This window comes from Silurus meridionalis, chromosome 21 (genome assembly GCF_014805685.1).
Source record: "Silurus meridionalis isolate SWU-2019-XX chromosome 21, ASM1480568v1, whole genome shotgun sequence".
In the NCBI taxonomy this organism is placed as follows: domain Eukaryota; kingdom Metazoa; phylum Chordata; class Actinopteri; order Siluriformes; family Siluridae; genus Silurus; species Silurus meridionalis.
In genome coordinates, this window is record NC_060904.1 from 17,152,008 (window position 1) to 17,165,577 (window position 13,570).

Consider the following 13,570-nt stretch of genomic DNA (forward strand, 5'->3'; position numbering starts at 1 on the left):
TTATGTTCGTTTATATTATTCATTATTAGTCCTATAAACATGAACACTAGCCAGCTAGCTATCATGAGCTAACCTGACAGGATTTCTGGAACAATTTTTTAATATTTCTAAACATTTATAACCTTCACAATGCTTGTAAAAGCAGCTAAAATAGTTGTAAAGTAGCTAACTATTCAATCTATGGCCAAAATATATACATGCTTCTTTTTGAACTTCTTATTCCACATTCAGTCACCATTTCCTGTTATAACATTCTTCATCTACTGAAGAAATGTTTCACTAGATTTCTTTTAGATCGCATGGTAAAGTGCTGATGTAGGTGAGGTAAGAAGGCATTCAAAGAACAAGCCGCTGGTGTGATAGTGTGTCACTGTAAGCACGAACGCAGCTAGCAAATTTTGTTTTGATTTGCTTATCAGAAAGGTAATAAAATGGCTAAACATAAACCCTGACAAATTTACTTAAACCAAATTCATGGCCTTTACTGCTAATCAGCTAACATATGTTACTCAGACAGGAATTCTGAGAGGATTTTTAAATCAAATTTAGAAGTGTTTCTAATCTTCATAGCATAGTTAGACAAACAAATCATTTACAAAACAAATTCATATTTCTTCATGACTAACACAAGCTAATCTGACAGGATTTCTGGTTTATATTTTTTATATGTTTATTTCACCTTACAGTTAACAGATAGCTAGATTGCTAACATAAGGTAATCTTAGATGATTTTCATAAATATTTTTAACCTTATAATTAACAGCTAGTTAGGTGGCTAACATGAGGTAACCTGACAGGATTTTGGGATCCTCTAGATAGCACATTCTACTCTGATTTACTTGGAATCTTCTATTGCACTAGTACACCAATGTATCAGGAGGTCCTCCGTGATACCTTCTCGAGCACCATAAGCCAGAATGGCTCTCGTTCTTGTCTGCTTGCCCTCGGCTGTTTTGCTTGAACATGTCTGTGAGCAGGTTGACCAGGACGTCCAGGGGCTGAGGACGCAGTCATTAGGACACGGGACAACACAGGAGACGGGTCCAGGAAGCAACGTTTCGTCACACTGCTCCTCTTTCACTGCGTTACCTGAAATCACAGGAATTTTATATTGTAATTACAATGTCTTTCAATCTATCTATCTATCTAAATACATAATGTACTTGACATTAATGTCAAGTTTATCAGACAAAAATACAAATGTAACTTGCCATAATACCAAGATACAAGAATGCTTAAAGCAAACTGACCTGAAAATGTCACAAAATTACATTACACAAAATTTACACAAAATGACACACAATGGTTTTTCTTTCTCGTGAATTACAATAGAAATAACAATGTATTAATGCTGGATCAGTGAATTCTGTTTACCAACACATGCTGTGGTTTTCAGACATGGCAACTCTTAGGACATACAAACCCAATCCCTTCCATTAAATGAGTTACACCTGTTCCCAATTACACACAAACACTCACCGCCACATTTTAAAAGGACTTTCATGCACCATGAAGTCTACGCTCAGTTGCCTTTTGTCTCTGTCATTACGAAGCCTGAGTTTGTCACTTTAATCTCAGCCTGTTTCAGTACAGTGTTCCTGATTTTAGCTTTTTCTCCAATTTCTTGTTTTTTTTGAGCACCTGACTTCTTGCCTGTTTATTGATTCCGAGTTTGCCTGCTGCCGATTTTGTCCCTTTGACAACAGTCTCAACAATGTATATCTACATTTATAGAATTTGGTACGCAATTTTCGCCATTATCCAGAGTGACTTACACCTGAGCAGTTGAAGGTCTTGTTCAAGGGCCCAGCAGTGGCACCTTGGTGGTGCTGAGATTTAAACTTATGACCTTCCAATCCAGAGTCCAATGCCTAACCACTGAGCATGTCATAACGAATTGATTTCTGGTGTTGAGGATGAGGACGGGTTGACTTTGGAGACTGGTTCTCTTTAAAGTTTCTTTGTCTTAGGGAGTTCCTCACCACAGTCATAAATAAATAAAATGTAATTGAATTTGTTATGAAATAAATTTCTGATCAAAATGTTGTAACTTTAAATGTTAAGACCACCAAGCCGCTCCTGCTGGCCCTTGAGCATGGCCTTTTAACCCTCTGCTGCTCAGTTGTATAAATGAGATGTAAGTGGATCAGGATAAAGCCGTAAATGCCATAAATGTAAAAACATTTTGTTTTGAGGAAATGCTACAGAAATGAAGGTCAAGCATGCTCAGGAAAATGTTACTGGAAAACTGCATTATGCACAGAATACAAAATGAAGTATTCATACATTTCCAGTACACACTGTAGGTAATACAACAATAACACGTTATAAAAACGAGACTAAAAACAAACATGCAGAACGCGAAAGAGTGAAGTGTTAATCAGGGCCTGAAATAGATGAAGGCATAGATTCAAAGCTCCCATGAGCTTCTGAAAACACATCTATTATTCATGGCATGTACAGGATGAAACTTCAGACCTGATTTTGATGGTTTTAAAAGACACCATTACACATTTGTATTTTTCTTTTTTAACATTGACCCAGTTTTGAATAACAAAAAAGCATAAAAATGGGAACAAACAAAGCTGCAGTCATTCATATTATAATGAAATTACATATTTATTATTCTGTTCCATGTTTTTAGGATTTAAGCTGCTGAAATAATAATTTAAATAATAATAATAATAATAATAATAATAATAATAATAATAATAAAAATAATTGACTTTTGGTATTTTAGCATCATTATCCCAAAAAAATGAAAAATCTGAATTTCTGAAAATGAAAAGCTTCCCGGGAGAAAATAGAAAAAAAAAAGATAGAATCCACTCCTGAACTTGATCCTAATTGTAGCCTATGGCAGCGATACGCTGATTGTTCTTCCGTATGTTTTATTATTTAATTTCCTCAATGATTTGTCTTTATCTAGTATTACAGATGCCGAGTTTCCTCCTCGCTATATCCTGAACCTGTATCTATTTATTTTATCTTTTGGCAGGTCCGTAAATCGTGGTGGGATAATAAAGGAAGTGTGGTTTTGTTCCTGGATTCTGGATTCTGATTGGTCAGAAGATGTTTTTCATAGGGTTTATGTGAATATTAATGTGTTGGTTCTCATGCTGTCATATGGCAAGATGAAGGTGGATGTAAATGCAGATCATTTAATTCTTAGTGCAAATGTATATATACAAATCAAATAACCAAAACACTAATTTACATTCATTAGACAAGAAAACATTGTAAAGGAACACTTTAAAACAATAGTGACACTAATCAGGTAGGAAATAAGTGTAGGTGTAGCATGTGACTGGCAACATGAAGGTCCAGTGGCTGATAGGAAATGATCCATTTTTTTTCAAAATTTTTGATATTTAATGTCAAATTTACAGAAGGAGTCTCCAGTGTCAGTGTTTGGTTAACTTTTCTAACAATTGCACTCCAAATTATAGTTATTATAACAACAAAATGGGGATAAATGTGGAATGAGATGTTTAAAAAAAGCACACACACCAGTCCGTATAACATATAAAAAAACTCTATATAAAAATCTTCAAGACGTGTTCTCTTCAGGACAACAATGCTGCTGATATCACATCGATCGCACAATTCTGAGCGTTCGCTTGTAATCGCGCTTCATAAACATCATTTCTATCGATACAGCAAAGGTAAAAGAAAAAACCCAAACAAATGAACAAATTGATTTTCATCAACGCATGGGCTAGAAGTCGATCCGCTGTAGCTACTGTTAGAGAAGCGTAAGGGTAAAACTGTGAGAGAAATCCTGTGCTCGGCGGAATTACGGAGGAAAACTCGAAGCCCTGTCAGAGAGCAAACGCGAGTAAATGTCAAACGCCTGGAGGTTGTAATAAAGCCGCCCTTCTACTTTACTCATCACTGAAAAGCATGACCTATTTTATGATGAAATCGTGGTATAAATGTGTGCATTGTGTGTGTGTGTGTGTGTGTGTGTGTGTGTGTGTGTGTGTGTGTGTGTGTGTGTAGTTTAAAATACCTTTTAGTGTCAGACTTTTCAAGGTTTTTAGTTTGTACAAGGTTTTTGGCCAACTCCCTCGAGATGTGTTCGACTTCAGCAAGTGTGTGTTTGTGTGAGTGAACCTTCTTACATTTCCATTAAAGCCAAATATCACAACCAGCTCCACCAGGGAAGAACAAGAAGCTGAGAAGCTGTTAACTTTCCCTCATAGCAATATGAGAAACGAGAACAAAATATCAAGTGTCCGCCAAGTTTCGTTATAAAATTAAACACTAGAGTTGTTGATTAATTAAAGCGATTAACAATCATTACAATTTACAGAAATGTATTAGTATTATAAAATGAAAACTGTTTATCAAATTTACACTTAATATTATTTTAATATTTTCTAATTTAATAATAATACAAATACTGAACTTTAAAATAAATAAGAATTAGAAATTATACTTTAATAATTGTATAAGGGACTTGATGAGCAGACACAACTGTTACTTTAATAATCACAAGAAAGTTAAAGTTAGTATTATTTACCATTTAGGTTCAAGGTTCAAGGGTTAAATTTGCAAATGCCACCTTATGTGCAGACATGCAGAGGAGTCGAAGTACCGTTTCTCTTCTCTCTCATCAAGTGTTTACATCGTCAATGCAATATAAAAATAGCATTTACATTATATTCATATACACTATATGAACAAATGTACTAGGACACCTGACGTTTCCAGCCATATGAGGTTCTTTCCCAAACACAAAGTTGGACACACACAACTGTATAAGACGTCTCTTTGGATGCAGGAGCATGACATTTTTTCATCATTAGAACTAGGTGTTCCAAACCTGTTCTAACATAACAATGCCCCTGTGCACAAAGCCAGCTTCATGAAGATCTGCTTCCCATGTATTGGAGTGGAAGATCTCCTGCTAGAGCTCCTTACAATATTTACTAACATCCATGTGGATGAATGAGCACAAATCTCCACAAGCACACTCCAAAATCTATTTGAACATCTTCCCAGAAGAGTGGAGGTTACTATAACAGCAAATGGAGACTGAATGTGGAATGGGATCTTCAAAAAAACATTGCCCACCTTCGTCCATGTAGTGTAAAATAACAATAAGATGCCTATGCACTATTGGTGCTTGGCCCCCTAAAAATAATTTACAGATTGTGCTCTGAAAAGTTTAAACATAAAAAAGTTTTTTTAAAAGGAAGTGGGTATTAAAAGAAAAAACTCATTATACCAAAGAGCAACAAAATAGTGAATATAAAGCAAGCCCACCAAAATACCTCGATATTTTTTTTTTCTGGTGCCACCAAACGAAAGAACTCTGAAAGCATTTGAAACATTTTCCCAGACACACAAGTGCCTAAAAACCCGTCTGAACAACAAAACCTTCCAACATAACAGTGGAACATTTTAGCAGAGAAAATAAAAGCCTATTCTTAAAACTCCTGCTGGTCACAGATGGTGGAGTAAAGCTCTGGCTCTCAACGGAACGTTTCATTTCACGTGCAGCGGATTCTCATTCTCACTACAGTTTTTTTCAGAATCTCAGAAAATAAAAAGCGCAGAGATTCAAATTATTCATTTATTAGACGCTCGTAGTGAGTTACGAGCGCTCTTGCGGCTTTGACGGCAGATTTGACGCCCTATGTGGTAGGCCACATCTGGAAAGTCTGCAGATGTTTTTGCTTTGCAAGAATATGAGAGAATAAACACTGGCTAATGAGCTGCTATTTAAATGATAATGTCAGTAGCATAGAGCTGCTAAATTCTGTATTCTGATTTGTTAATAGAAATTGAATACGGAGCATACAGTATGTAGCATTAATCTTCTTCTTCTTCTTTCGGCTTCTCCCATTAGGGGGCGCCACAGCGGATCATCCGTCTCCATACCACCCTGTCCTCTACATCTGCCTCTTTCACACCAACTACCTGCATGTCTTCCCACACCACATCCATGAACCTCCTCCTTGGTCTTCCTCTTTTCCTCCTTCCTGGTGGCTCCATCCTCAGCATTCTTCTACCGATATTCCCCATGTCCCTCCTCTGCACATGTCCAAATCTCAACTTCCTCACCTTGTCTTCCAAACGTCCTACATGGGCTGTCCCTCTAATAAACTCATTTCTTATCTTGTCCATCCTAGTCAACGAAAACCTTAACATCTTCAGCTCTACTACCTCCAGCTCCGCCTCCTGTCTTTTACTCAATGCCACTGTCTCTAATCCATACAACATCTCAGGTCTCACCACAGTCCTATAAACTTTCCCTTTCATAAACTTTCCCTTTCATGTATGTAGCATTAATATGATTAGAAATATTTGTTGCTTCAATTTGCGTACATGCAGTATGCACTATATAGACAAAAGTTTTGGGACACAAGCTCTTTCCAGCCATATGTGGATTTGCCACCGAATGTTCCCACAAATTTGGAGGCACACAATTGTAGATGTCTTTTTTGAACTAGGAGATCCAAACCCGTTTAAAGCTAGCTTCATGAAGCTTTACGTGGGTTGGAGTGGAAGATCTCCTGCTATAGAGCTCTGCATCACCTCACCTACATCAGTACCTGACTTTACTAATACCCTTGGCTGAATGAATTTCTACAAATCTCCACAAAATCTAGTGGAACATCTTATTACAAGAGGGCAATTAATGTGTAATGGGATGTTCAAAAAGAAGCACATAGCAATATTATGCTTAGATGTTTACAAACCTTTGTCCATATAATGTATATATTATAATGTCTTCATATCTTTAATACTGGATGTGTTTAATGTGAAGCTGAAGTGTGTCGCTGCTCACCATCAGTGTTGACGCAGAGGATTTGAGGAAGCTGACTTCCCGGCCCGCAGTCCGTGTCCTCGGCAGGTATACACAAATCCAGCCCGAGCACCTGCCATCTGAAACAGCTGGGCTCATCACAGGGCGTGGCCTCCACCAGGTGTGCACAGCTGCCCTCACCTCCCGTCGGGAAGTTTGCGATCTTCCGCCGTCGGAATTTGAAACCTGAAACAGACGTTTTTTACAGTTAATTATCCGAGAGAACTCGAGCATAAAGATGTCTGATGAGCTGAGAGGAAAAACAGATACACGAGGAATATGATCAGAATTAACAAAATGCAGATCTATAAAAGTCACAAATCACCATTTTCTGTAATATTTTTACTGAATATTTTTACTCCAAATATCACGCTGACAGCTGAGTGCAAAAGTTTATACCCCCACACGAAAGCCCATATTTCACTTCTGAATACAAGTGTTCAGTATTATTCTTTATTTAATTTTTTTTACACAGAACTATATAATTCTTAATTCTGATTGGTCAGAAGGTGTCAATTCCAGGAACAGGAGCTTGGCCATTGTTTCTACAAGTAAATAATAACTTGAAATTGAGAAATTAAAAAAACAAAAACAAAACAACAAAAAAAACGTGTGTGTATAAATGTAGTTTTATGTCAAAGAATGTTGGTTAACATTTATGGAAGGAGTCTCCAGTGTCAGTGCCTAGTAAGAATCAGAAGTAAAGCTAAAAGTGAATTTATTTCTGACATATTCAGAAAAATAATGTTATTTGCAGTACGTCCACTGTATTATAAGAGTTAACAGGAAATAACATTAACACAACATTAAATTTAACAATAAAATGATAAAAAGTAAAACATATTGTTCTGTAATAAATAATTACATAAATGCAGAAAACTAAAAAAATTATAAAAGAAAAATGTACTTGTGCATCACTGCAGTGTCTCCATATAAAGAAATGCAGTTCAATTATTAAGAAAAAAATCTAATCAGATGTTCCTAAGCATTAAATAATTCATGATGAATAATAAATTATAATTAAATAATATTAAAGAAATTAATGAAAAAAGTCGAGTCAAGTCAATTTTATTTCTATAGCGCTTTTTACAACAGACATTGTCTCAAAGCAGCTTTACAGAATTTTAAGGGTGAAGGTGAATGATGTGTGTTTATCCCTGATGAGCAGCCATGGCAACTGTGGTGAAGGAAAAACTCCCTTAGATGTTATGAGGAAGAAACCTTGAGAGGAACCAGACTCAAAAGGGGAACCCATCCTCATTTGGGTGACATCAAGAGTGTGATTATAAATCTATTATCTATGTGATTATGGTACAGAACACTGACTATAAGCTATAAAATATTTCTTATTCTGTTTTAAATCCGACTTGACATCACAAATGATTTCATTTAGAGTCCCTTCGAGGTGTTTCCGGGGCTCTGAGGTCAAAATGATCGGAGCAACTTTATTCCAGAACAGGAGCCGTAATGAATCTTCTTTGATTTCACGCCATTAAAAAAAAATGTCTGCAGGCTGCAAAATAGCAGCTTTTCTTGAAGTTGAATACGATGAATTTTATTTCTGTGACACGGACTGAGGCCTGAACGACGTCTCATTTTCATTCACATTCACACCCTCGAATGTTCGGCCAGATTTATTCTCACATGGTGTTTTAGTGTAATTGTTCAATAAATGAATAATGAAAAAGATAAATCGCCTGAAAGGAGACTGGAAAATAAAAAGAAATGGCGAAGGATAAAAAGTTGTTCCCTTTCAGAGTGTAAATGAGATTTAACTTCAAGGTTAAATGAACTACACAATACTGTCAAAAGTTTGTGGACACGTGACCTGTTACATTTCTGAACATCACATTCCACATTTAATCTCCATTTACTGATATAATAAGCTTTACAATTCTGGGAAGATGTTTCAGCTACAAGGGTGTTCGTAGAGTCAGGTGCTAATGTAGGTGAGGTGAGGAGGCCTGGGGAGATTTTAGTTTTCCAATTCATCCCAAAGTTGTTCATTAGGGTTGAGAATATTATCTCTTGAGACAGTGGACATGAGCATAAGTCTACCTTGACATTCATTATAAAACGCGTGCAACTGAGTTTTCATTTTCAATTCATTATTTAATTACCTTTTGTTTCCACACACTCAAGCTCAAGCTCTGGCTATAACACTGTGCAATCACTGGCTGTGCAGTACACATATTAAAAAAGAATTTATATTTTAACATGAATTTATGTATTATACTACCTGACACTATCATTTAAATGATACCCAATATGGTAATTTTTATAGCCTATAAACTAATAAAATGTTTCCTATATTTCTCGCATGTGTAAACATTTAACAATGTGTGTATGTGTGTTCCTGTGTGAATAAGAGGAACTACCTTTCTTCACAGTTTGGTCATTGCAGTTCTCAAAAGTACACGGCCCCCAGGCCCCCCACGGAGACACCTCACACTCCACAGGGCAGGAGATGTGGCACATCTGGCTGGTACTCGGCATAGGACCCACACACAGCTGGCTGTCCACTGGCTGAGGTGCTGTAAGGCAAGCACACACACATAAATGCACTTATTCAAAACACCCACAGCAGACAAATTTAGACAATGTTAGAGTCTGTAGAGTCAAAAATGATGATAAAACGATTAATTGTAGATCTTTATGAAGAATTAAAACCCAAAAACTTCTTCTCAGGGTAATATTTTTACACACGAATACAAATGCATTGTCTAAGACACTTTTTGTTTACAAGCTAAAATAGCTTGTGTCTTAGAGAAGGCGAAAAAGGGTTTTCTGAGACGCCACGACCGCTTGCGATGTCAGGCAGAACCCCCGTCACAAGGATGTCCAATCTCGATTGCTCCTGCTCCTCATAGGCTTAATCCCGAAGGCTTGAAAATAACAAAATGACAGCAATCCTTCACATCTCTGGGGAAATGGGTGTGCCTAATTGCTTTCCCTCAGTATGAAATTAATGGGGCTAAGAATGCTAACGAGCGTGTGGCAGCGCGAGATCGGCGGATCAAGGCCCAAATTAATGCCAGGCTTCACCAGGTTGTACTTGTTTACATTGCCAGATGGCCTGGAGCCCCGGAGCAGACGTTTGTGTGTAATCAAAACTCTGGTGCAGAAAAAATACACACTCCTACTATATCATGCATGCACGCACGCATGCACACACAAACACACAAACACACACAGGGACAAATCATGTACATGCTGTTAATTTAAAAACTAGCGATTATGAACCCTGTGTAAGAACAAGAGAGGTGAAGCTAGCAAAGTCACATGTTATAACCACTTACAACTTATTCATTAAAATAAATAAAAAATATGCAATACGAACACATGTACAGCATGCACAAGTCCTTATAATGATCAGCGTACAGTATAGTTTACATCAATCAAATCATGTCAGGTCATGTAGTGCTTTATTAAGAATGAGGATTATAACATCATAATATCAGGTTTTATAATCCTTCATAAACCATTAACTATAAATTACAGGTTACATACTGTAACATGTTATTAAGCACGACCATGTGACTTCATTATATCCGATTCAATAACATTTCATAAATTATGAGGATATGAGTTTAAAACATCAGGATACTTAGCAATTTATAAAGCTAACTAGGAGATACTATAGGCATTATAAAGTGTTATGCATGTAAACAAACCTACTTATAAATATAATTTGAATGTTTTTGGAAGAAATGTTCTGCTGAATTTCCACCAGAAGATGCTTTCATTCATAACGACTGTCTAGACACGAGAATCATGTCTAGACACAGACCATAGCCTAGCATATAAGCGGTAAAGGTTTAATTTATACGGCAAATTTATAAGCATTAATTACAGAACATCTAGTCCATACAGCGCCAAACACACACACACACACACACACACACACACACACACACACACACACACACACACACACCCTGTCTATCACTGTCATGACTGATTATTTCTCACACAGCAGCATCAGTCCATAGAGAACTCATTATATCTACAGTAAAGGGCCAAAGCCAAGACTCCACCACTGAGGACGGTTTTATTTATCAATGTTTTTGATAAACAAATAAAAAATTGTATTCAATTCATTCATTCAATTCATTTATTTGATTCAGTTTATTCAATAATATGCAATAAACATTATGCAAAAACCGACTCAGGGTGCAGATTGGATTGTCTCATTATAATAGAATCGTTATACACAATTCTTTGCATAGAGTTTGTATACAGTCCTAACACTCTCGATTCTGATTGGTCAGAAGGTCACATGTTTATATTTTATAATAATACATTAATATTTCTATAGTACAAATTGGCACATGCGGTTACAATGCACCAAAATGTCCACCAGTGGTTTTAATCCAATAAAATGTCTAATATGTCACACAAAGCCTCAGATATCAACTCGTAACTAATTGTTTTTTACAGCATGCAAATTTTCAAGATTTATCACAAATTTCATGCACTACCTTTAAAGAAATAGCCTATTTTACTGGCTGAAATGGCTCCTTTTTATTTTTGAATCATAGCCAATAAAAATATTAAACTAAAACATCATTTTAAACAAAAATAGAGCTTTAAAGATGGTTAAAATAACAGATTTCTATGACCTACTGCTTGGGTGCTATGTATCACAGCAGCATGGGGCTAGATTCATTTAAAAGCTAATGAAGTGAAATGATCATGTGACTGTATAATGCATGTTGGTGCTAAATATCTGGAAATATTTCTCCCTAAGAGCTCTTAATATATTTTTATATACCAATCTGTCTAATATTGTGTTGGTCCCCCTGCTAAAACAGTCGTTACCCATCGAGCATTAACAGCATGAACTTCTTCGGCAGTTTGAGCTACAGGAGCTCGTTTGTTGGATTGGAACACACGGACCCTCCTTCGCTCCCCACGTGAGCCTCGGTTCATCACTGTTCCTTCCTTGGAGCACTTTTGATAGATGACCACTGCAGACCGGGAACATCCCACAAAAAAGCTGCAGTTTTGGAGATGCTCTGACCCAGTCGTCTAGACGTCACAATTTGTCAAACTCTCTCAAATCCTTACGCCTATTTTTCCTGTTTCTAACATCAACTATGAGGACAAAATGTTCACTTGCTGCCTGATGTATAAGAGAAAATCAGTGTTATTCACTTCACCGCTTATAATGTTATAATGTCATAATGTAATGATTGATGGTGTATATTTGTGCGACAGGAAAGTTCTACATTGTAAATTCAGCTTTATGAAAATGACAAAAATGAGCAAATATAAGACCTGTTTGTTATTATTTAATAATGTTGTTTAATGATGTTATGATTTCTACAAATTCCCGGGTTTCATTTAAAAAAAAGTTTTGCAAATCTTTCGAATATCATTTTTATGGAGAAATATGAAAAGCTGGATCTCAGTCATTTTTCACTTCTGATAGACATCAACAAGACCTTTGAGTGCCACAGTATATTTACTGCTGCTTGACGCACAACATGTTTAGGGGACATGCAAACACATAGTGATGTAGAGGCATTTGTGCAAGCAAGGCTGATGTGTTTGTCAGAAATGGAGGGAAAATGAGATTCTGAGTAGAGAGAAGGGGCAAGTAGGAGGAGAGCAAAGAGAAATTAAACAGAGTTCCATCCATTTCACCTGTGATTTCAGTGGTGGAGGAAAGCCTGGGAGATACACTGGGCTATATAATGCTCTGAGATTCTACTAGGCTTTCTTAAAATTCACAAAAATACCTCACAAGCAAGCAAAATATAATTATTCATTCACTTTGATTCAAGCGAAGCAATGAAGCAGAGTACAGTTCAAGTGTACTGTTAAAAATGTGAGAATTGTGGATGAGGTTGATGCTTGGAAAGTCAGAAGTAGGTCTTGGAGCAGTCCTGGGATTTCAACTTACATGCTTTCAGGAATTACAGCGTGGTACTACTACCTCTAAGAAAAACTACTCTGCTGGATTTGGCAACCCATTATATCAACACGGTCTTTGATTGCCTTTTCCACTGGACCATACATGGCAGCATGGTTACAAACATCAACCCAGAAAAAAATTTAACATTTTTTGTATCCATTTCCCATGAAAGTAAAAGTTACTTTGGAAGTCACTGCATGATTAGTGATGGATGAACTGATTTTCTTTGGAACGAAAAACAGGTGTTTCACTAATTTGTTTGCTTTGGATGGCCAGTGTTGGTCTGGTTTCTTCAAGTTTTTTCTTGCCACAGTCGCCACTGACTCGCTCATCAGGAATAAACTTATAGACATTTTACATTCTTTTATACAAATTTATAACCTCTTTATTTCTGTGTCAGTTTTGAGACAATGCCTATTGTTGAAAGCATCTATTAATAAAAGTTAACTGAATTAAATGTAAATTGAATAAAGAAATGACTAAAAAAGGTGTTTTTTTTCTGAAATAAAACCAATTCAAAACATTGTGCATCGTTGTTTCCATTAAACCAAATAAATCAAACCCAAACTGGAATATAATGAAAACCAAAAAAATAGCTCCAAAGATGGTTTAATTGGCAGATTCCCATAACCTTCAATCAAGTAACCATTACCGTTTCTTTTCATTATTTCTATATTAAGTGTTGTACAAGTTGTACAAGTGCTGGTATCTTTTATTCTTTTCTTAAAGCTTTGGTCATTGTTCTATTACATTTCATACCTACTTGAGGTTTCTCTCAACTTTCTCTTTTTGTACATAAACCAGGTCTGTTTAATTACTAAATCGAGCGGGTG

The 13,570-nt window shown here is 36.3% G+C and overlaps 1 protein-coding gene across 1 annotated transcript in view; it reads right to left on the reverse strand.

The window, feature by feature from the left end:
- Positions 1-13,570, reverse strand: part of LOC124403600 (thrombospondin type-1 domain-containing protein 7A) — a 96,628-nt gene that overhangs the window by 32,987 nt on the left and 50,071 nt on the right. Inside the window, 3 exon segments of the mRNA XM_046877273.1 lie at positions 895-1,089; positions 6,800-7,003; positions 9,196-9,351. Of these exon segments, the coding sequence (XP_046733229.1) occupies positions 895-1,089; positions 6,800-7,003; positions 9,196-9,351 (555 nt within the window).